This window comes from Mastacembelus armatus, chromosome 12, assembly GCF_900324485.2.
Source record: "Mastacembelus armatus chromosome 12, fMasArm1.2, whole genome shotgun sequence".
Classification (NCBI taxonomy): domain Eukaryota; kingdom Metazoa; phylum Chordata; class Actinopteri; order Synbranchiformes; family Mastacembelidae; genus Mastacembelus; species Mastacembelus armatus.
This window is the reverse complement of record NC_046644.1, coordinates 6,117,962-6,141,076: the sequence shown is the minus strand read 5'-3', so window position 1 is coordinate 6,141,076 and position 23,115 is coordinate 6,117,962. Positions and strand designations below refer to the sequence as shown.

The 23,115-nt window shown below is 40.4% G+C and overlaps 2 protein-coding genes across 2 annotated transcripts in view; both read left to right on the top strand.

Moving 5' to 3' along the window:
- Positions 1–36: 36 nt before the first annotated feature.
- Positions 37–7,425, top strand: LOC113124912 (cholesterol 7-desaturase). Its single transcript, XM_026298081.1, has 7 exons — positions 37–433; positions 3,383–3,571; positions 4,335–4,513; positions 4,807–4,932; positions 5,075–5,194; positions 5,772–5,948; positions 7,264–7,425. The coding sequence occupies exons 1-7, from the start codon at positions 37–39 to the stop codon at positions 7,423–7,425; spliced, it is 1,350 nt and encodes a 449-aa protein (XP_026153866.1).
- A 7,935-nt stretch (positions 7,426–15,360) lies between these two features.
- The window catches only part of grin1a (glutamate receptor, ionotropic, N-methyl D-aspartate 1a), a 30,774-nt gene continuing 23,019 nt past the window's right edge, over positions 15,361–23,115 (top strand). Inside the window, exons 1-3 of the mRNA XM_026297541.1 lie at positions 15,361–15,647; positions 18,203–18,337; positions 20,429–20,605. Coding sequence (XP_026153326.1) covers positions 15,399–15,647; positions 18,203–18,337; positions 20,429–20,605 — 561 coding nt within the window. The 5' untranslated portion in view covers positions 15,361–15,398. The remainder of the gene's footprint in view (positions 15,648–18,202; positions 18,338–20,428; positions 20,606–23,115) is intronic.

Sequence of the window (23,115 nt, the reverse complement as noted above, 5' to 3'; positions counted from 1 at the left end):
CAATAGAGAGGGGAGAGACGGGGACACCACAGAGACATGTCCACAGTGAAGGTAGCTGCTCTTATTGTGGTAGGTGCGATGCTTATCACGCAGGGCGGAGAGCCGCTGGACTCTACAGGTAATGGGGACCCGCTGGGGACAGAAACTCTGTACCCCGCACCGGCGCAGGCTCTTCTCTGCATCATCGCCGGAGTTTTCATTCTCTCCGTGGGGTGGCTGTACAGGCTGCTCCTCTGTCCCCTGGAGCTGCTCAGGGCGCCCGAAGATGTGGGATACATAGCCGAGGACGGTCGCTCCAGAGCCCAGGCGGCAAACGAGGTCCGCCGCAGGAGGAAGACCGGAGAGCTGCCTCCGGTCTACCCGAACGGCTGGTACCGAGTGCTGGACTCACGCATGCTGGAGAGGGGGGAGGTCAAAAATGTCTCTGCTCTGGGTAGGATGACTTGTAGTAATTAGCATTCATTACTACTTATAACAGGAAATAATCAATAGAATCAGCTGCTGTATTATTATTCAGACTTCAGACTCCAGTTAAAACTGGACCGACACAACCAGCTGACCATAAATAAGATACTCAAAGAGGAGTGTTAAATTACTCAATTAGTTTTTAATGTTACAAAGGTAGACACATGTTGCTACAACATAATGTCATGTCAGACAGACAAATGGCTCAGCTCATTACTGTGATGCCAGATCTGTAGGCTACCCCCTTGGCCAGAGCTGCTGCAGGCACCAGTACATGAGTGTGATGCCATATTTAAAACCTCTAACCTACACAGGTGGACCAGGGGACCAGCAGATGATTTATTTTATTGTTTTTTCACTTTTCACATGTTTGTGCCATAGTAACTAAATGCTGCTTCTCAGTGTTTCCTTTGGCACAAGTTGATCTATGACTGGTCAGAAATGTACTGTGATCAGAGAGTCCTATGATTTTTTTGTGTGTGTTGTTAAAGCACTAGAAGTTAGACTCTGCTACTGATTTGAACTTACTCTTAAAGCTCAACGTTTAGACAGTCGATCCATTACGACAAGTAACTTACAGTCATCCCTGGATTTTAGGAAATTATGAGAGGAGCTTTCCATTATTTGGACTTTTTTTTGTAGCAAAATGATCTAGTCAACCAAAAATTATAAGCAAAGTTTGAGTTGAGCTGAGTTACATGATTTGCTTCAGATTATTCTCCTTACACTTTCAGTTTTTTCTGTTAAAGTTGACACTCCTGGCCTTTCAATAAACACGATGGTGGTTAGATCCCCTGATGTCTGTTGCCTCAGGTGGGAGTGTAGTGAGCCTGAGTTGCCAGGACAAGAGAGAGAAGATCATCACACAGAGATTTTGGTGTTTAAAGTACACCCTTCAAACATAATGTCTTACTGCCTTTGTTAACGTAGTTTATTTGTTAAGGCTGCTTAGTAACATGGTGTTTATGAACAAAGCCTCATTGTTTCAGGTCACACAAGCTTGATTGATTTCTAGGTGTCAGGATACAGACATTGTGGTGACTAATATCTATTGAATTCTCACATAATGGTAGTAAAACAAAGTCAGTCTATGAATCTGCTGATTCCTGATCAATCTTTTAACTTCTTAATGGTCTTGTCTAGACAATAAACTGTAATTAAAAAACCCATCAGAATTTCTTTTCTGATTATTTTTGATTTCATGTCTGACCTCTTTGATTTGGTGAGTTCACATGGTCACAAAGGGCACGTGGTGCTTTCGTGGTCACATCACCTGCCATAAATAACCAAACAAACAGCACGTGAAAGGTTTTATGCCTGTAAAAATATCTTGCTAATGAAAAGCGACACCTGCTGCTGCAAGTTATTAGGCATATGGTTAAACATAATGATAATGTTACTATTAATTAATCAATCAGCTATTTTTTTATTGATTATTTTAAGCTACAGAAATTATTTTTGCAATGTAAAAAAGGTTTTTGCAGCTCAGGGTTGCATATTAACATTACCTGAGAAGCTATAACAACAAAATGATTATTTTCGTTTAGAAATAATGGAAATGAGTAATACTTTAGTAAAGCAGTGGCCAGTTACTAATTCATCTCAACACAAAGTCGACTTACTACACTTCAGCTCATGTCCTGGTACATTAGAAATGACTGTATGTAGTTAACAGACCACATGTGGAGGGATTGGCTGCTCTATATTTTAAATCATGGATGACAAACACAAGCGTGGCGGGTTAATAAAACTCCTTCACACTTAAAGTGAGATGTACTGTGTATCACTGGTTGCCAAAGCAGAGATGAAAAGCTTGCCAGCAAATCAGTGGGGTGTATTGGCATGTTTTAAAACATGAATTAAAGTCCAGACTTTGTTTTCTTCTAGTGAACATGAATTTATATATATATATTTAATGTGGCGGTAGATATAAACATATTTTATTGTTCTTACATATCCCATTATTCACTGTTCTCTGGCTTTATATTACCCTTCAGCACAAGTTCACCCTGCAGGTCCTGCCATCTTACTGTCCCCAGTTCTGTTGAACCAAATAAAATCTTTGCTTCCATCAGGGTTTGCATCCTGCTGTGAATGTCTGCAGTGTCATGCTCCTAACTTTTCTCTGCAGTCATCTGTGGTCATATATTAAATTCTGCCTAGTGCGTCTTTTCCCCTGTGCTCTTCTCACACGTCGTGCTCTGGCTTGGTTCTGCCTCACGGCATTCTGGAAACAGCTGTGCTGTGTCACCCCTCATTTGGATGAGCCTTATTTTTGGAGTATTTTACTGAGAAGTAACCCGACTAGCTCGTGCTACAGCTAGCACAGCAGTTACTCTCAATCACACTGATCCAGGCTGCGCTAATCTGGGTGCAATCTAAGCACTGTAGGTCAGCCAAACATCACACCAAATACAGTCCAGTATTGTAGATAGAGATCTTCAAGTATGGTGTCAGACTGGGCACAGATTCAAACTGCACACACACCATCGAGAAGCGTTTAATATGAGCTACTGTTTTATATCCTTGACCAGGCCAGGCCAGGTGTAAAGCTGTGACTTTGCTGCATATGCATATGACAGTTAAACACTGGGATGAGCGTGGAAAAGACAAAATAAACTCTGCAAATGGCTCACAGACTCCAGCAATCTTTAACCCACGAAATGATTTCAGGGATGTTATATGTAAGAAATATGTTTAATCGGTGGCTGCTGTATTCGTATGACTCCTTCCTCTTACTGCTCAGCAAATTGGCAGTAGATTTGTCAGCATCTGAATCAGTGCTAATTTTGAGTTGTGCTTATTCTGATTATTCTCAAATCTTCATTTTTTTATGACTGATATTTTATTCATTTCAACTGGATGCCTTTAGCTACATGTTTCAAAAGTCTGTCTCTACTATTATTAATTGTTGAAGGTGAGCAGTGGGCGGTGTTTCGAGGCGAGGATGGGAAGGCTTACGTGCTAGACGCCTACTGCCCTCACCTGGGTGCCAACCTGGCTGTGGGAGGACGGGTGGTGGGAAGCTGTGTGGAGTGTCCATTTCATGGATGGCAGTTTCGGGGGAACGATGGCAAGTGTGTGAAGATCCCCTACGCAATAAAAGGTATGAACTGAATTGTCATTTTATTCTACTAAAAACTTGTAAATTTAGAATTTAATCATGATATTACTATCTGACAATACAGACTGAGCAACAATTACAACTTACAATTAAACAGCTCTTGGAAATTAATTATGTAAAAAATGTAATTGATTTGACCCCTTCACATGTATTAATTTCATGCTTTGAAAGGGTCATTATTTTAAAACAAAAGCTTAAAGGCATAAAACCTTCCTAGTGGTCCCTAAAATCTCTAATATTCATGAACCACTTTTGGGTGAAAAGGTCCTAGACCGTCACCAGTAATATCGAGGCTTGTCCAGAAGGTGGCACTACAGAATATCTTGTGATGTTTAAAGTTTTAGCATTTTTGTCAAGAGTGCAAGAGATGTTTATGTACAAATTAAATATTACACTGGCATCTGAACAAGGAAATCTGCACAAACAAGTACTATTCCTGCCCAAGGGAACATACTTATGACATATTTTGTGAAAATCTGAACATTAATTTATGTAGAAAGTTGGAAATTTGACCAGAGGGTGGCACCACAGACAAACCTAATTTTTTGTTGCTCTTCACAAATGTTGCAAATTGTTCTACTAAAGACAACAGGAAACCACTGTTTCTTAGGAAGATAATAATAAACAGTGTTGAAATTGAATATACTGTTAGGAATGAAGAGTGTATGATCAAAACAAGGTGCTACTTATTTCCCCTGTTTATATGTTGACTATGATTCAGATTTAGGCTTGATTTGTCTATCAGTACCAGAGTTTGCCAAGGTGCGCTGCTGGCCCAGCTGCGAGGTCAACAAGCAGATCCTGGTTTGGTATCACTGTGACGGAGAAGCTCCTCAGTGGACTGTGCCAGAGCAGGAGGAGATTACAAAGGGCGAGTGGATCTATCGAGGGAGAACTGAACATTTTATTAGTGCTCACATAGAGGTAGGTTTATGTGTATCTTTGTTTGAAGATGTTTTAGTCCGTTTCAAGAATAAAAAACAATTTTCACAAATAATCAGTGCAGTAGTTTAGGATAAAGCAACACATTTCCTTACTGTAGCTGGGCAGAAAACAGGGGCATGAGGGAGGGCCGGTACCCTTCAATCCTCAGTAGAGCCACTTTCTATAAATCTACATTAGTTCAGTTTCAAACTCCCCCAGGCAGAGACATTTTTCTTACCAAGATTTTTAGCAAAACTGAGAGAATGTGTCATGAAGCGCTTTCTTCTCCACAGGAGATTCCTGAAAATGCAGCAGATATTGCTCACCTTGATCACCTGCACACGCCGGGCATTGTCAGTGGAGCAGACCTGCGCTACACCAACAGCAAAACCTGGGAATTTGTGCGACATCACTGGAAAGTAAGGATGTTGATAAATTTAAGTTAAAAAACAAAATGTGATGGTTTACTGTCCATGTCAAAAAACAATGACAATATATGATTTTATATATATATATATATACATATATATAAATATATATGCATGTGTGTGTTCATCCAAGGTTCACTGGGAACCAGAGCCAGAGCCCAACAAGCATTGTTCTCAAATGTTGATGAAACACAGTTTGACCGTGTTTGGACGCCACTGGCCACTGCTGGATGTTCATGTTGTGGCCAGACAGGTACAGTAAAGGTGAAAGTGGGAATACAGCTTCTGTATTACTTCCTATAACTAATTTGTAGCTTGTATTGACAGCATAATTAGCAAACTACCTAAAAAGAAAAAAGGATTTCACTTAAATTTATAAGCTCTTACATCAAACATATCCCAGCTGATCTGACGAGACAACAGCTCTAAAGGTTTCTCTTTTAGCCTAAAGGATGTGAACTGTGGTCAGCAGCATTAGTGCTGGATGAAATCTATGAAAATCTGGCTATAACCCTTCATGTTAATGAGTTGTTCTACAGTAAAGTTATATTTACTATTATTATTATATTATATTATATTTACTCCAGTTAACACACTGTTCCTTTTTAGGCATTACATTTTCTATACAAGAGGCTTGGTGTTGAATGATGCGAAATTTATTTTGTTTCATGCTTAAGTGAACCTTTATTGATGTGAATGTAACTGATGATTCAATCCGTAGTGCATAAACACACAAACAACAATTTGCACATCACTGTACATCATTTCATTCACAGGAGTTCAACACATGAATATACAGGTTGTGATTATTGTACAATTGTATTTTTCAGGTGGGTCCAGGAGTGGTGTTTCTCCTGTTCAACCACAGTTTCTTGGGCCGAGGTGTAATCCTGCAGTGTGTGACTCCAGTGGAGCCTCTTCTGCAGTATGTCTCTCACACCATCTTCTATCAGTCTACTATCCCACCTCTGGTGCCCAAATTCATCCTCAGAGCAGAGTGCATTCAGGTGCAGTACTCACTTACCTCCTTTTGCCACAGTGAAGGAAGTGTTTCATTGTGAAAACTGTTTCAGGTGTCAGTGTGGACAGAATCTGATTCTGATTCTGCAACACCTGTAATGAAATATCTGTTATTTTACAATTGCAGGCAATGAAATTAATGACGCAGTTTCCAATTTCCTTGTTTTCTGCATAAATTGGTCATGAAATGTGATCTGATCTTCAGCAAAGATGCAAATATCAACAAACAATATTTCTCGGCTGAGAAAACAGTTATGATCTTTTTTGATTATTTATTCAACACAATAAACCAGACGCTTATTCAATAGTAAGACAGTCAAATCTGTTGAATAAACTGGCAAAACAAAATGGTAAAACGGTTCATTCACGGTGATAAATGCACTGAATTATAGCCAGTTTTGCAACTTAATGACAAATGTCTCTTTTAGGTCACAGTTTTGGTGTCATAACACTCTCATCAGCAGCAGCAGGCTGCTAATTAAAGGTATTTCGGGGGAAAAACTTTAAAACCTACAAAGTAGTTGAACTGAACAATAAAACAGTACATACTGTACATTTACATCACTGTTTAATTCCGCCCCCTCGTTGTCACCAGAAGTCACACAGTCACAGAAAAGGTGTAAATAGTCCTCATTAAACTTGATAATTAACTGCGTGGTGAAGTGAAAAAAACAGAACTTCAAAAGAAATTTAATAAGTTGGCTCAGAAAACAAGGGGGAAAGTATTTCTCTGAATGGTAGGCTGAAGTTCACTGTTCATCCCTACTGACTGTGTGAAACATTTGAGTGAATTCTCGTCATTTTTTTCTCTCCATGTGGTATAGACATAAAGAGCCACCAGAACGAGAAGGGGAGTCTTTTTTAAAGTTCAGCTCAAGAGATGGAGTTTGTGTGTGGAGTGAAATGCCAAATCTCAGCAGCTGATGGAGCGACTGTGGAGTGACATTTAATCAACACTTCGCACAAACATCCCTGCTGATTACCATATATTAATTATAATGTTTTAATGTAACAGCAGTGGAAAAATCAAGTTTTTTTTTTAGATATTGTTTCATTTATAGTCATGATTAAGTAAAAGGCTCTCACTTTTCAAATCATCAGCCATGCCACATGTTTGATTATCAATTGCTCAGGGGAAGTAAACAGGAAGAGCAAATGCTGAACATAAAAGCAAATACTTCTAAGGGAATAGACGTTGTAAAGCAAAACAGTAATTTAGCCCGTTTACTGTTTCATACGTCTTTGAAATGATGTTTTATAAGTCCCTCAAGTGGCTTATTTTTATTCATTTATTGTGTCTAGTTTGAGCGAGATGTGATGATCTGGAACAACAAGAAATACATCTCCAAGCCTCTCCTGGTGACAGAAGATTCAGCCATCCACAAGCACAGACGCTGGTTCAGTCAGTTCTACAGTGAGAACAGCCCACTGCTACAATACCACCGTGACTCTTTAGACTTTTGACCTCCCCGAAAAACAGGAGGAGCGATCAGGAGGGAAGGTGTTCAGTTAGCGATGACATTAATGAGACTCAGAGGAGGGAGACAAGGATTGATTTTTATCTGTCATGTATAATAAATCAAAGGAGGAAACAAAGCCTGACTTGTTTGTGGGATGGCACTGGGCTAAACACCAAAAGTTAAATCTGAAAGCCTTGGTTGAATAATTACATACACTCTAATTCATACACACCTACAGTATATTATGAGACGTGCTTGAGTGACTGTTTCAGCACATATGTGAGGTTTTCCGTCTGTGTGCTTGATTAGTTTTAATATAAAACCTGCCCCTGTTTCTTTCTCACCCAGGTTTTATTTGTATTAGAAAATATTAGTCTAACCTTCCAAAGTCTAAGATTAAATCTTTAATGTGCCTCCACCGCTGGTATAATGACAGGTATGTTTGTTTTCTGGTTGATATCTCAGGTGACTCAACAACCAGCTGATAGTGACTTTCCAGTCACAGCTTAAAGGACCATTTCACCATTTGACCAGGAAAATGCCTGTGGTATTTCCTGCTGTCAGGTGGATGATTCAGAGTAGTAAGAGCTACTTGTTTCATTTGATTTACAGTGAGTAGTAAAAGAGTTGTCTGACATTTTGGGAAATGCACTGGCATTCATTTACAGGACTGGTTTGTGTATATCCTGACACCCTCACTTCTTCCAGCTCTGTTTAACTCTCATCAGCTTCTGAGAAAAATGCCTTCCTCTTTAGCTTCTAAATGTTCCACAGTGTTCCCCAGCTAGTCTGTAAATCTGTCTGGCTTCTGTTGGGTGCTAGGAAGGTACAATAAAACTGTTTTTAGACACTTTTCACTGGCACTATTAAAGTCTAAAGCTAAAACTGTAAAGCTAAAGAAAATTCTCTGTGGCTTCATCACTCCAGGCGACTGCTTTCACGTCGTCACTGTCATGTTATCCATTAATGTATGTCAGATAAGCATAGTTCCAAAAACAATGAACTATTCTTTTGGCAAGCGTAATTGTGCTTTAACTCATACACTAGTGAGATAATATTGCACAGTGACAAATGATGAAGTGCTTCTTTCATTAGCACAGATGATGAGCTCTGTTCTGAAATGATGACATCCAAGGAAACTACTGACATAAATCCAAGGGGCATTTTCTTTCTTTTTGTTTATATAGACCTGGTGCAGTTGGTCAAGTCTTTACTGAATTGATCACTGATTTCTAAAATGCTGTGCTAAAATGCTGCTTTATTAAATGCTACTGCTTAAAATGTGACAGAAGTATGGAAGCAAAAATGTTCACCTTCCTGGGGGTGTGAGGTTTCATTTCCGTTAGATTGTTAGGTGGTCATAGAGGAGAGAAGATATGTTTCAAAGCAAATAACAGCAGTGTTAAAACGCTCTCCTCCCCTCTCTGCCTTCTCAATATTAAAATGTACTGGCTAATTCACAGATGTGATGTGTATTTAAACATGCAGAATAAATCTATTTGATAAATGTGCTTGCTCATGCATTTCTGAACTGGCAGAAGCTTTCCATTGCACTGAATATGTTAGTGTGTTAAACTGAGCGGAAGGGTGAAGCGTTTACTACACTGCTTGGCCAGTGGCGCTTCTCCAGGCTCGTATTATTGCTAAGCACTTCTTTAAATGTGTTTATCTTATCTGGGTTTATGGTGGGGAGGAACTGTGTTACTTTTTTTTTTTACAGTATACTGAAGCATTACATCAACAACTGAAGCTTGGTTGAGGTTTGCCCAGGGAGACGTCCGGTTTGCTGTAATGAGTAAATGAGTCTAGGGTTAAGTTGTAAATATACTGTTAAGACATAAACAAAAAAATCTTGGTTTTATGACCGTGGTGAACTAGAAAACATGGCTTAGATGGTACTAAAATATTTGTCTATAAACTGTAACCATCATATGATTATTAAAATTATTAGACATATACAAAAATAAAGAGGTGTGCCCTGTGCAGGACATGTGGCAAAATATTTCAAAATAGAATGTATTATTTATGCGTGTCAACCTGCATTTATCAATAAAAAAGGCAAGGTAATATGTCAACTGAACAGTAATTTACAGATGATCCCTAAGTCATTGTGATTGTGGAGGGTAGGCAAGGTCCTTTTGTATGGAATGAGATTTGAGACAATAAAAACTGTTTCAATTTTCAACTTTTTAATTGGCACAAAAAACGTCATGGGGGCAGGTGTAACAGGACCGTGTCCTTATTGGCCAGCTACTTTTGAGTGACTGTTATTGTATTTCATTCTTGCTGGCGAACTACTGTTCCCAAGGGTGTTGTGCTCTGCTGGAGACTGATTATGACCAGCAGGAGCACCCAGCCTGTTTAATGTGATGCTGCCCTGTTTTTTCTCTGCATTCAGCTGATTTTGCAGACTCAACCCCGTGTTTTTGCGCCCTCTAGTTTTGGCATTGATGTAACGCCATAGTCACCGGCCTATAGTTCCTGGAAGTTACCCTGTTGAATAGCCAACATAAAACCAACTTCACTGCGGTTATTTTATGAAGGATGGCTGAACCAGAAGTCTTTGACACTGGGGAAGACGTTGTTACACCGGAGGAAAAGCATCCACCAGCTACAGAAGAGACATCCGTCAGAGGTTTGTGCACAGCGAGGGCAGTGGAAACGCCAGAAGATGAGAGCAACTCGGTCGTGCAGCCTCTGCTTCGCCACAAACCTCAGGACAGCTGTGATGAGAATCACAAAGCAGGCGTGCCAACAGCGACAGATGGGGCTGACCAAAAGACATCTGCTCCACAAGAGCTGGAATCGGCTGGCAGGGATCAGCCCCGCTGCAGTGGAAGTGTCAGGAGTTTGTCCAGTGACAGCAGTAGACACGAGTGTCCCATCTGCAGAGAGCTGTTTGACACGCACGGAGAGCACCGTGTCACCCTACTCAACTGCGACCACGCACTGTGCCACCACTGCACGGCCGGAATCATGAGGCGGGCAAAGGACCAGAGCCGACTGCGGTGCCCGTTCTGTCGACAGACCACCCCGTTCCCGCAGTGGGAGATCAGGCTGCTGCAGGAGGCGTCGTACAGTAACAGCGTCTATGAGCCCGGACCGGTCCTCGGCATCAGCCCTGGCCCTGAGCTTCAGGCCGTCCCAGCGTCGCTATGCTGCTTGGCTCTGGAGAGGCAGCTGGAGGGACGCGCACACAGTGTGCACCCTTCCTGCCTTGTCAGAGGGCTGAGACTGGTGCGACTACACTGCCTCTGCCTCTCCATCGCTGCCCTGCTGCTGCTGTTTCTGCTGCTGCTGGGCTGTTTCCTCTACATGGTTGTCCCTGCTATAATGCGTTAAACTATTGCTCATTTCTAATATGACAAAAGCAAACTGACTTCCAAGTAAGATGATTTACAGGTGGACATGAATAATTGGTTTTCAATATTCTAAATGTCATTAAAACCTCACTAACTCACTAGCAGAAAGTTGATTGTGCATTTTAAAAAAAAAAAAAAAAGATCCAGTCTCATATCAGTTTGTCAACCTCTGACTCTTGTATTTTGTGAAAACTGACACCACTTTGGAGGAGTTGGTGCCCCAGATTATGAAGGTTTGACTTTGGATCAAAACTCTTCATATCTTTCTGGGTCTTCCATTGACCTACTTCTTATCAGAACAGCTTGCTCTCTGCTGCTACTGCAGCATATTCTTAGCAACAAAAACTTAGCTTGATCTCCTTTATGAAGCAGACCGACAATTTCACCCTTCATATCAAAGTCATTCATTCAAAGAGAGGAAGAGAGAGGGTCAGCAGTGATGAAGGATGCTCTGGACATGTTCCTTTCTTTCTTTCTTTCTTTCTTGATGCACATCCACCACGTACGATTGTTAGACCATATTTGGTAGCGTGTGAAGTACGCTGGCCTTTTTAAACTAGTTGAGTGTTGTCTAAGATACTTATCATACTTGACAAGATCCCCAGTTCAAATCCAGTCAGGAACCTGTTATGCCATCCCCTCTTTCAACATTGTCTGGGTGTTTTTCTGTTGTATAGATGGAAATCACAATTGGCCGTGCTGAAGTACTTTTAAACAGTAACAAGTTTATATTTAACTGTAACACTACACACCAACCCTTATTTATGTTAACAATAAATCAACTCACCAGCTCTATAAAGATGTTGTTTTACATCACTTATAACTTTTATGTTCTTGCAGCATTTTCTCCTAAATTATAGCCTAATATGGGTACTTGTCTGCCAGACTGTATTCATTATGTTCTGCCGTGGAGGGCAGACCTTTGGCCTAGATGTGTTATAAGACACTTTGACGAATTGGGAACCCTCTAGGTACTTGATGGATCACAGACTATACACACTCTCCGCTGTCCTCCCTCTACACGATGGAGCTCTATTATGAAACGAACAATTGATCAGGCCTGTAGCCCACCACAAGGATTTGCAGGTTGTTGGGAGAAAACACCACACTCCAAAATCCAAGTCTGTTTTATTTGCAGCATGAATACTTCAGTGCAGCATCATGACAAGCAAGCACCGAGGGACTCACACATGTATAATTTATGCAAGGACTTCACACTACATGAGAAACACATCAGACAGGCAGGCATCCATCTACAGATGACTCACTGAGGCAATACATTTCCAAGATGTCAACATATCTGTTTATGTGAAAGCACTGGCAAAGCATGGCCTGCTTTGCTCCCCGCTTTGATCAGATAATGTGTTCTCCAAGTCAATGGTGTTCAGCACCTATGGACAGCAGCTCCCTGGTGCTCAGTGCATTAAGGTGCCCCTCACATGCCATTTTTAAATTTTATTCACATTGTTAGTGCATTTTGTCAATTTAAGGGCTCCAAAATCTCTGTACAAGCACTTTACCCAAAAGAGTATCTAAAACATTTTGAAAGCTTGGTTGGTTTATGACTTGCACTGTTTAAATACATTTGTTTGCATTACCTTAAAGAAATTCCAGACAAACATATAGCACTGTGAGGAGGAGATGGTTATAATGATGAGATATTAGTTTGGTGTTAACCTAAACAACACATACAAACGTCCTTTGACTAGCCTTGCAGAGGACTGCGTGGGTGTTGTATGACTGTATCCCTACTTACTGTGTGGGCAGATGAAGTGTGAATTCGAATGTGTGTGTGTGTGTGTGTGTGTATTATCGTGTATATGTGTATACTTAAGTTTAAGAGCCTGCAATGATCTTTGTGTGCTCATCTGCTCGTGCTTATTTTTCTGCATTAGTCTCTGAACTGGAGAGTCTGAGTTGTGTTGCTTCAGCAGCAAACAAGCAGACTTGTTACATAATGGCTGCAGAGCAGATTGGTCCAGCTTTATTGATGTTTGAGTAGTGGCTGAGTGGGCTGGAAGAGAGGCAGAGGAGGGCTCCATAACCTCATTTAATAAAAGGCCTTCATGCTGTCAGGGCCATCCAATAAGTGGTGAGTTTAATACAAACTGGCTGTTGCAGTCACGCCGAGGCTGGGAGAGTAATCATTAGGTGCTCTGTTCAACACCATTATTTTTTATTTTCAGTGGTTTGATAGTGGCAAGGGACTGCCTCCTCTAGTCTAGGTAGCTGACATTTTAGAGAAAGTGTGTCTTGTGGCACCAGGATGTTTCAGTTTTAGCTTATTTACTTTAATGAGAAAAACTGCCTTTGGAAATTGATCTATCCAGGCTGAACTCCAGAGAGACGCTGTGTACCAAAATCTTATAATCAACAGGATTGGACCAATAAGAGGAACAGCTTCACTTTCTCAAGACGTCATACTAATTATCTGGTCTTTACCATTACTTATGCTAAAAATACATTTATATTTGAAACTCTAATATGATATTGTCTTTATGGATGTCTCCTTCTGTTTGGCGAAGATGATGGAAATGTAATGTTGTAACAGTACAAAAAACATCATGGAATAAATGTTCCTTTAAGGTTTGAGAAAATCCTCTTACACAAAAATACACCTAAAACTGTTTTTAAGGATTTTCATGGGTTGTATAGTTGCTTGTTAACATCTATTTTGAGCATGCTTCATCCACTGACTGTAAGAAATGGCTGAAAGCCCCAAGGTTTACCATCTCTTTAAGGTATAATATATTTTATACCTTTCTCCTCTTTCAGCAGTGCAAATAAAGCCAAATGACAGGAACTTAAAAGTGGACACAATGTGTTAAGTTATGATTTGTTACGTCTTCTGTGCTGCTTCTTTGCAGTGGGTGTATATTTTATAATACAAGGCTTTCCGTTAAATAAATATGTTACGAACTGAGGAATTATTTACCCAGTTGCCTATAAGTCCATATAATATCCTCATTAATAGTGCATAAATACATTTTCTGTATTTAAGGTTAGGAAAAACCTTACTAAAACATATTTGAGTCAAGCTCATTTTGGAAGCACACAGCCAGCAGCTGATGAACGTTCATTGTTTCAGCCTTGTGATTAATTTATCAGCTCTCTGCAACACAGAGAGACATCACAGTGTTGTGTGATTTATAATTCAGAACACAGTTCAATGATTTTATACTGCCCCTTTTCCAAAACACATTTTCGTCAGCAGGAATAGTTGACGTTAATACTTACAATAAATATCCCAAGGCCCAGGGCTAGATCCCCTGTGGGAAATAATGAAGTATTTGACGATTAATAATTAAAATATGATGACAAACGTCTTTTTATCCCTACATTGTTGGGTGCATGTCCGTTTTGATAAACTGATTTATTTGGACGTTTCTTGCTGAGAAGAATAAACTCCCTGTCATCTTACCACGGAGTGTTTAGTGGAACAAAACGTGTACGCGCCTGTGCACGTGTGCGTCTGTGTTGTAAAAATCTAGTTTCCTAGGTAACCAGGAGGCCGTAGCTACAAGACGAGTTTCCTCAACAGTCCATAGTGCGGGGTCAGAGATGAGACATAACATCCACACCGCAGTGTGAGTTGACTGTATGTCCGCGCACACGCGTGATTGACACTGGTACTGGATGGCACTGACATCCTGCATGATTAATGAGCTGTCCACTTTACGAAGAGAGAGAGAGCTAGTCGGCTCCACTTCCAGTTTGGAGTTGGGGGGAAAAAACTCATTAAAACCTGTGTTCATAGCTCAACTCTGACCTGACCCCTCCTCCCTCCCCGTCTGCGCTTGTGCAATCAGGTTCTTTGTGGGGGAAACTCACAACTGTCTCATTTCACACATCGCATCACAGGCATTAATAAAGCCCACATGCTAATCTGATTTCATTTTTGCAGCCTATCCATGCACTACAGGTATGCAACTTAATACCGCATGTGAGCTTTCTTCAGTGAGCTTGCCTTTCGTGTCCTATTATGGAAAACATGGTGATTGAGTGGGTTTGAAATAGGAAAGCCTATTTATTTTTCATACAATCACCTTCTGCTCCTCGTCAGCAGCAGCGCAGCACGCCAACACGCAAAACCCAGAGTGGGGAGCTGATACGGCGGGAGCGCGCAGCACCACTGCGGCGCGTATGCACAGCTGTCAGCACCAAGGACAGCAGCCGCTCAGCCCGGAGCTACCAGCCAACGCGGCTTCGGTGTAACCAGTCCGCACGGAGCAGCGGCTGGAGATATCGATACACACGCCGGAGAGGAACCTGCCTAGAAGCTTGCGCTACGGTTTAACTCTTTGTTCGAGGGAGGTTTGAACAATTCTGCAGAGGAGAGCAGAAATAGGGTGGACAGTGCGGTCTACATGTCGCCGGTTGACATCTATCCCCTAATATGATCGTACACATTCCTGCGCTTTGCAAATAATTTCACCAAATTTTCAGTCCTCTTTTTGTCTCCCTCCCTCGTTTGCACACACCGCCCACCTGGATCGTGTCTCCAGTTGTGCATTCAACTGGCTGAGCCGTGCTGCTGTCCAGAAGCTGGTCGAGCCGACCCGCCACCGGAGAGAAAAGCAACCGGGTTGCACTGTGCTGTTTGGTGGTCCACACGATGCGTCTGTTTCTGCTTGCGGTGCTCTTCTGGTGCTCCTGCGCGCGGGCCGGCTGCGAGCCGAAGATCGTGAACATCGGGGCCGTCCTGAGCCAGAAGAGATACGAGCAGGTCTTTAAAGATGCCGTGACCCAGGCCAACCAGGTCTACGGCAGGGACAAATTCAAGCTGACCGCAATTTCTGTAACGCATAAACCCAACGCCATCCAAATGGCTCTATCCGTGTGCGAGGACCTCATCTCCAGTCAGGTATTGCCACCTTTGCATGGGCGCTAACATGTCTCATTCATCTCTAACGGATAGCGCTTAGCTCAAGCTACGTGTTATACTCACACCTTCAACCAGCTGTAGAAATTGTTTGCTGTTAGACTCTGTATCAGGGTGGTTTGGATGATTGACAGTCCAGAAATCCGTCTTTCTTGACGTACAAAGTTAGTGCTTTCAAGAAACACTTGCATGTCATATTCAGATGCCTTCTCACTCAAGAATCACTTGAAGCAGTAATTTAGGAGTCATGGATATGTTTTTAATACAGTAAATTCCCACATAGCTGTCTGTTTTACCAATATCCAAAAATAGGCTTTGTTTTAGGGCATATCTCAGATGATATGGCTGGACTGTGCATTTCAGAACACACAGCTGCAGAACTGATGAACTGAAAATTAACCAGTGTGGAGTGAAAATGTGCAGTATGTCACTTACAATTAACTACTTGGCTTAGATAGAGAGAGTGTGTGTGTGTGTGTGTGTGTGTGTGTGTGTGTGTGTGTGTGTGTGTGATGAAAGGGAACATTTTAGCATCAGTGAACAGTTTCTGCATATTGGCCTTCAGGGGTGGATCATTCAGCTGCACTCTGTATGATTTGGCGCATTGTAACGTGAAAAACCTATTCTACAGAGTCCTATTGAGAAAGTGCCCAAATGCAGATTTTTCAGATAGACAGGCCTAAAAATTCATAGCACATGTGCTGCATACTGTATGTGCCAACAAAAAGATATTTCATAAGTAATGCATGGTGACTGTGTGTATGCCTTTGAGAGCTGTTAAAGCACTGAAACACAGTGCAATGCACAGACCATTTTCTCATGCAATGTTCTACATGGCTTTTAAAAAGTGCTAAGATTATGTCACAGCATTTTGATGTGTGAAGTCCTTCTCGCTCTCACTCTCATTTCTCCCACACACATAATTAGGATTCATGTGAACGAAGAAAAAAAAAAACACACCCACAGCTTTGGTGCTGCTTTCATGTCCTCAGTCCTCTGCTTTGAGTAATGATTCCGGTTGATTGAGGCTTGTAGAATAATACTGTCACATCCAGTCTCTTGTCACATGTTCACCCAAAGCTTGAGTGTGCAATGAACACCTCTTGTAAATGAGAGGGAACCACATATAATTTAGACAGAAGGCCTGTGGAAGGTTTAATCAGATGAGGTTGGCTGTAGGCGATAACAGTCACTGAGAAGGAAAGTGTGTGGCAGATGGGGGAGTAGATGCCTGGGAGCAATCCTTGGAAGATAGACCTCATTTTTGACCCAACCATACGGACTGCTCATATCCCATAATCCATGCCTGTACAGCCATGCCAACTTCATTTCTCTTCCTTTACATCTCCAAGGTTGAGCTTTAAGACAGACACACAGTTCTATTTTTACTGGCAAAGTTGTCCAGCTTCAGTTTGCTTGATGCACTGGATAAGACTAAACCAAACAGCCTCAAATTAATGTTAGTGTTCCAGCCTACATAGTGAAGAAAGACATTTTGAACAGAGAGCAGATTTTTTTTCTATTTCTTTGTTATAGGTTTCCTTGACTACAATCTATGTAGACTTGCACAGCTCAAATATTTTATTTTTAACCTATTATGAAATACTTTAGGGCAGCAGTTACACCCAGTGAAAGATGACTATATTAAATTTAAAGTAAGCACAAATTTAGATCATCTTGAAGCAGAAAACTAGATGTTACCAGTGGGCAGGATTACCTACCAGGCAAGGCAAACTGCCCCAGAGTCTAGATTCAGTGGGGAAATTAGTTTATGTTTATGAGTTCTTAAGCATAGACCGAAATGAGAAAGGCTCTAAAGTAACTCCTTCATGTGGACTTTATTTTGAGTTTGTGTCTTATAGATGCCACGTCTTAAACAGTGTGCATTCTTAAAATAATGTGCATTTATGTAGCTTGTATTCAAACTAGCAATACATGGGGCTCAAAAGAGGTCAACATCTCCCTTTTTCCATTTGCCCCTACAAGCAACTTTATTAGTGTTAACTGATGAATCTCTAACAATGCATTTTTTACATAATGTTAACATTAACATTTTACAGTGTAAATATATTGAAGTCACCATTGTATATGTGCAGACTACACATGGTTTTTTGGTGTTAACAGACCTAAACAGAGTACTAAGCAGATTCCCCTGTTGCAATTGAATTCTACAAGAAATATGCTACATGTAGGAAGTCAAGACAGTTTCATGCATCTGGAGTCTTGTAGTTCTTTGATGCTTTCCACTTCAGCATTTAGAATTCTTCAAATTAGGAGAGGAAGGATAATCAATATGGTAAGGGTGAATAGATGTGCTGTTTATTGCGTATGAGGAATTTATGTTTAAATATATTTAGAGCCAGTGTATGTTTTGTTTTGTGGTATATGGCATAGTTTTTTTGCTTATTCTCTGCAGAATTACAAACCTAATATCCAAAATGGATGCCTTTAAGTCTGTATTCAATTACTGGTGCCAACACCATCTTAATATAATTGCCAGTGTCAAAATGACAAACTGTATTTCTTCTTCTCTGCAGGTCTATGCTATCCTGGTGAGTCACCCTCCACAGTCCAATGACCACCTCACTCCAACGCCTGTCTCCTACACTGCAGGCTTCTACCGGATCCCCGTGGTGGGACTCACCACGCGCATGTCCATCTATTCCGACAAGGTGAGTGACAATTAAGAGAGATGTAAAGACGGAGAGAGAGTAAAACAGGAAGACAACTAACAGAAGTGATGGAGTTAGGACTTCCCCTGGGGCAGCTTCAGAACCTTTCTAGATTAAACGTTCCATCACTGTCCATTAAGGAAGCAGTGATTAAATGGGTTTCCAGCTGAAAATTGATAGAACATTATTAATAATGCCTCTGACGTGAGCGATGTTTTAATGAAGTATGATCCACTAAAATGAAATGTTAAAGCAGTGGCATAAATAAAGTGGCTGTTTGTTTACCACTTAAAAATAAGAGTTTTTCATCATTAATACATGTCACTTTTTATGGAACAACATTTTAACTTTCAGCACATTGTACATCTATATTTTTTCTGTACAAAGTCACTGAACTACACTACATGGTCAAAAGTATTTGGACCCTCAGACATTAAACACACACATGTAATATGCTCATCCCAAAGGTGTTGGACTGCATTGAGGTTAGAGCTTTAAGCAGGTCAGTCAAGTTGAACACTATTTCTTTATGGCAACAAGACCTAAAAAATAAATGACAAAATACCTTGTAACTGGAGTTTAGTGCCATCATTTTTCTGTACCTTCCAAAACACCTTCCATTGTTATTCATCACTCTGAAAACATAAACCTGTGTTAACTCTATGGTTAATTTTTTGTTTTAAAGTCTTATACTTTTTTTGAATATCCCAACAAGAGCCACCACAGCCATAATCACAATAGCTACTAGAAGACTTCGAGACTTTGGGGCTTTCATGTGGGTATAAACATATGTTGATTTTGAGCATTTGCTGATGCTGTTGCTTTTTTTTTTTTTTTTTTTTTGAAAGGACAGAACTATTTTCCTAAGATTCCCTTCATAAGATACAAGAGTGCTTTTATTTGCTCAACCCCTTAGGGCTCATTTCATTAATGTGTGCATGCGTATGCTTGTATTTTTATGCTCAATTTAACTGTTTATAATTCTGAAATCCTCAGGGCTCATGCATCATGTCCTCCGTGCCATTGGTAAAATAATACTCTGGAAATTCCATTTATATGCTTTTTTTTTTACCCCTCGTCCTAGCACAGATAATTTGGCACCTTTAGATCCCATAAAACCCAATAAAACTTGAAGTTTGTTAAAACATTGATGCTATTTATTTTGAGGGCAATTTTATTACAGGCTGTAATTGTGTTTTATTTGATCTGTCTTTTAATCTGAACTCCTTACCTTTTCAGCATGAAATTAGCTCTCACATAGAACCACCTTTCTGCTGCAACTTTTTGCCACTTTTCAATTTAGCTCAATATTTTTATTCACATTGACACAGATTTTATGGTATAGGCTTTTAATGAACACTTCCTTTCTGTTTTGGATAAAGTGGCCTCCCTTGATTAACGCCTCTCCCTGGATAATTGACAAGATTTGTACTGTTAATGCCAAGGAGTGTCCACTCAACTCCAAGAACTTCATGTTCACCATTTGTACTTAACAGAAACGTTCAGTAATTTTTATACCAGGTGATGCCTGAGCTACCTGCATCTCTAATCTAAACTCAAAATACTAGAAAATCTTCTAATATTGGTAAGCGGGTCAACAGTATGAAAAACTCCTTTTATCCCCTTGATGTTTTTCCATCTTTGTTTGATTGTGTCATTGGTTTGATTGATCCTTGTGTGCTCGCAATAAATAAAAGCTTTTTGATATCTGGCGGTGTACCTACTTATTTTAAACTTTCTACTGTTCAACCACTTATGAAAAAGATAAACCTTGATTCTTTTTTCCTCAAAACTGTAGGCTCATCTCTAAGCTGTCTTTATTAGCCAATATTTAATAAAGTACTCTAGTAATTGGTTTCTAATCTTTTTTTTATGCTAATATTATGTCTCTCCACTTTGTGGCATCTGATCTAGAAAGGTGCTGTTGAAATAAACTTTATTTACTTACTTTATTAACCTTTAGGAAGATCAAAATTTGCCATTCTGACAGGTTGTATCCAGTTATTTTGCAGAGAGCAGCGAGTCATTCAATAGATATTATGCCATTATGAAAAAACTTAATTCTTTCATTTCCTGCTTTGTGCTCCTCAGAGTATCCACCTGTCCTTTCTGCGGACAGTCCCACCCTACTCTCACCAGGCACATGTGTGGTTCGACCTGATGCGCGAGTTCAACTGGAACCACATCATCCTTATAGTGAGTGATGACCACGAGGGGCGGGCTGCTCAAAAGAGGCTTGAGACCCTCTTGGAAGAGAGAGAGACAAAGGTGAGACGCTCCGGCTCCCAGGGTCCCCAAGCGTGTGTGAATGAGTGTGCGAGTGCATAAGGTTTTTAAACCTCAAAGGTCTTCGATGTATGTAACTGTTTTCCTTTCTGTTGTGTGGCCATATCTCTTTTTCACCATTGTGTAAACATTGGCTAACATTCCTAGAGACATCAGCAGTGTCTAATGTGGTCTAATCTGACAAAAGTTTGTATGTTTATTTGCTCATCTTCACATTGCTTTTCGCCATAGTCCAGAATATCCTGTGTCTATCCACATTGGGAGCCAAATAGTGGACTTTAACGTGGGGCTTTGCAAACCATCACAGACTGAAGTGTTGTTTTACTTGGGCCATGGTGGGCAGTAGGTGCATCTTTGAGCTTGGTGCATGATGAATTGCAGGATTCATTATTGTACACAATAGCCTTGTGTTCATTGCATCCTGCTAGGTCACGCTCATATGGGAGATGTTCCGCCTTTTTATATTGCTGATGCATCCATTTAAAGTGTAGCTCTGAGCTGTGTATGTGGGTCAGTGAAATGCTGATGTTTTTTGAGCTAAAACAGACTTGAGACTGCAATGATGTGTGCCCTTTAGGAACAGAGATAGAGACGAGGAAAACAACTGCCATCTACTTCATCCATTTATTAAGATGGAATTACTGTGGGATATGTTTTTTCTTTATATGCTCTCATTCTTGTCCCTCTCTGGGGCTCTTTGCTGTAATTGTGCGGCAGAATGAAATGAGTCCCAATTCAGAGGTTTAATTAAATCAGAGGCTGAAGAGACACTGAATATGACACACACCCGAGGTAATTTGCAGAAGGCAGTGAAAGTTAGAGTGAAAGCTGAAATGCTGAAACGAAGTGACCAGGATCAGTATTGATCAACAGCCATCAAGAGAAGTACATTTCATCTGGAATAGTCATACTGAGCTATGCAACCACATTCATGCAGCAACACCGATAGTCCATTCAGCTAGTAGTGACTCACATCCTGCACTAAACAAGTAAAATTTGTGTATTAAAAGCCTTTGATCAAAATCTGGTTGGTTTCTATTTGTTTGCACAATCTGACTTTGGATCTCTAAATGAAGCCATCTGTGAGTCCCATTTAATTCTACAGTGTTGAGAGGAGTTGCTGCAACTCTTAATATGAGGCTTTTATTGGGCATACATTCATTTATAACAGAAGTGCCAGTGCAGGCATTTTTGGGACTCTGAAGAGGATTCATTTGAGTATCTCCCCAACACATCAACAATGAAACTGAAAACTTGGTTATCAAAGGGTAAGGTTATTAAAATTCTATATTTGTTCTCTCCCATAAATCTCATTGTCGGTGTAACCAAAGTCCGATAAAGCTTATTCACCTGTCACTGAGTTTTATTGTTGTTGTGGGAGCCACACACAGGGCAGAGAGGTCATAAAGTATTGAGAGACAAACAATCGTGCTGTTTTTGGTGTGTACATGGGATTTGTTAACGTCAAGAAAATACTGAATAGAAAAATGGAAGCCTCGTCTTTTTAATAAAACCTGTTTGGTCCAGTATCATGTTTATTGCAGTTAAACATGAAAGTACATTATACATAAGAGAATATAACCATAAGGTGCGCTCACTTTTTGTGTGCAATGTCTTTTTAATGGGACTGAAAAATAACTGAGGAGTGTACCTAAATTAGGTACAGATGAACAGATGAACCAAATAGCTTCGTTTCTTTTTTCTTTTTTACTTGTTTGTGTACAACATGGCAGGTTGCAGCAGGTAGTTGCGTTTGGTTCTGGTCTGACATCACATGTGAGTCACCACATCAGCACAATGATGAAAACTATACCAGCTCTTTCACTGTGGGTTTGTTTGGATGATGGTGTCAGCTCTATATCCAAACTATAAAACAGCTTTATCTGTCTTAGGTGATGTTAAAGGGTGTTAGTTTGGATGTGGCAGATTGCGGGTTTTGCACATCATGCTCTAATTAAAAGAGAGAGGTGTTATTCTTGCTAATCACCCTGCTGTGTTGCATAAATTCGGTAAATGGTGATGTTATTTTTAGCACCGTGGCAAGTCATTGGTGAGGTCATATGGTCACAGGGGATCACTGTCACCACCAGCAAAGCGTCTCCGGACACAGTGGACTTAGTCTGAGTGCAAATGTGACCAACACAACATGAAATATTAATGTCTAACTGAGGATGCAAAAATAGAACGCTCAGAAAAACTCTTGGGGACAAGAAGACAAAAACAGTGTTTTTCCATCCACATTGGATCAAGAATTTTGCTCAGAGGATTACTGTGTGCTGTAGTTGTATAACCTTTCTCTCTTATCTTAAAATTCTAAATATTAGTGTTTGCATAAGATGGGTTCCATACTTAGTATTGGTATGCTGACTATACTAGAAATATGACTGAAATGTTCTCTGTAGTTTTTGTTTCAAAAAATGTTGACATCTTGCTTGAGCTTAGGTGAAATAACTGCTTATTTACTTTAAAGTCACAAATGTTCTATTGCAATA

Coding starts and splice junctions, on each gene's coding strand:
- LOC113124912 (XM_026298081.1), top strand. CDS start 37: ATGTCCACAGTGAAGGTAGCTGCTCTTATTGTGGTAGGTGCGATGCTT. Junction 434..3,382: donor CAAAAATGTCTCTGCTCTGG/GTAGGATGACTT, acceptor TAATTGTTGAAG/GTGAGCAGTGGGCGGTGTTT. Junction 4,514..4,806: donor TTATTAGTGCTCACATAGAG/GTAGGTTTATGT, acceptor TCTTCTCCACAG/GAGATTCCTGAAAATGCAGC.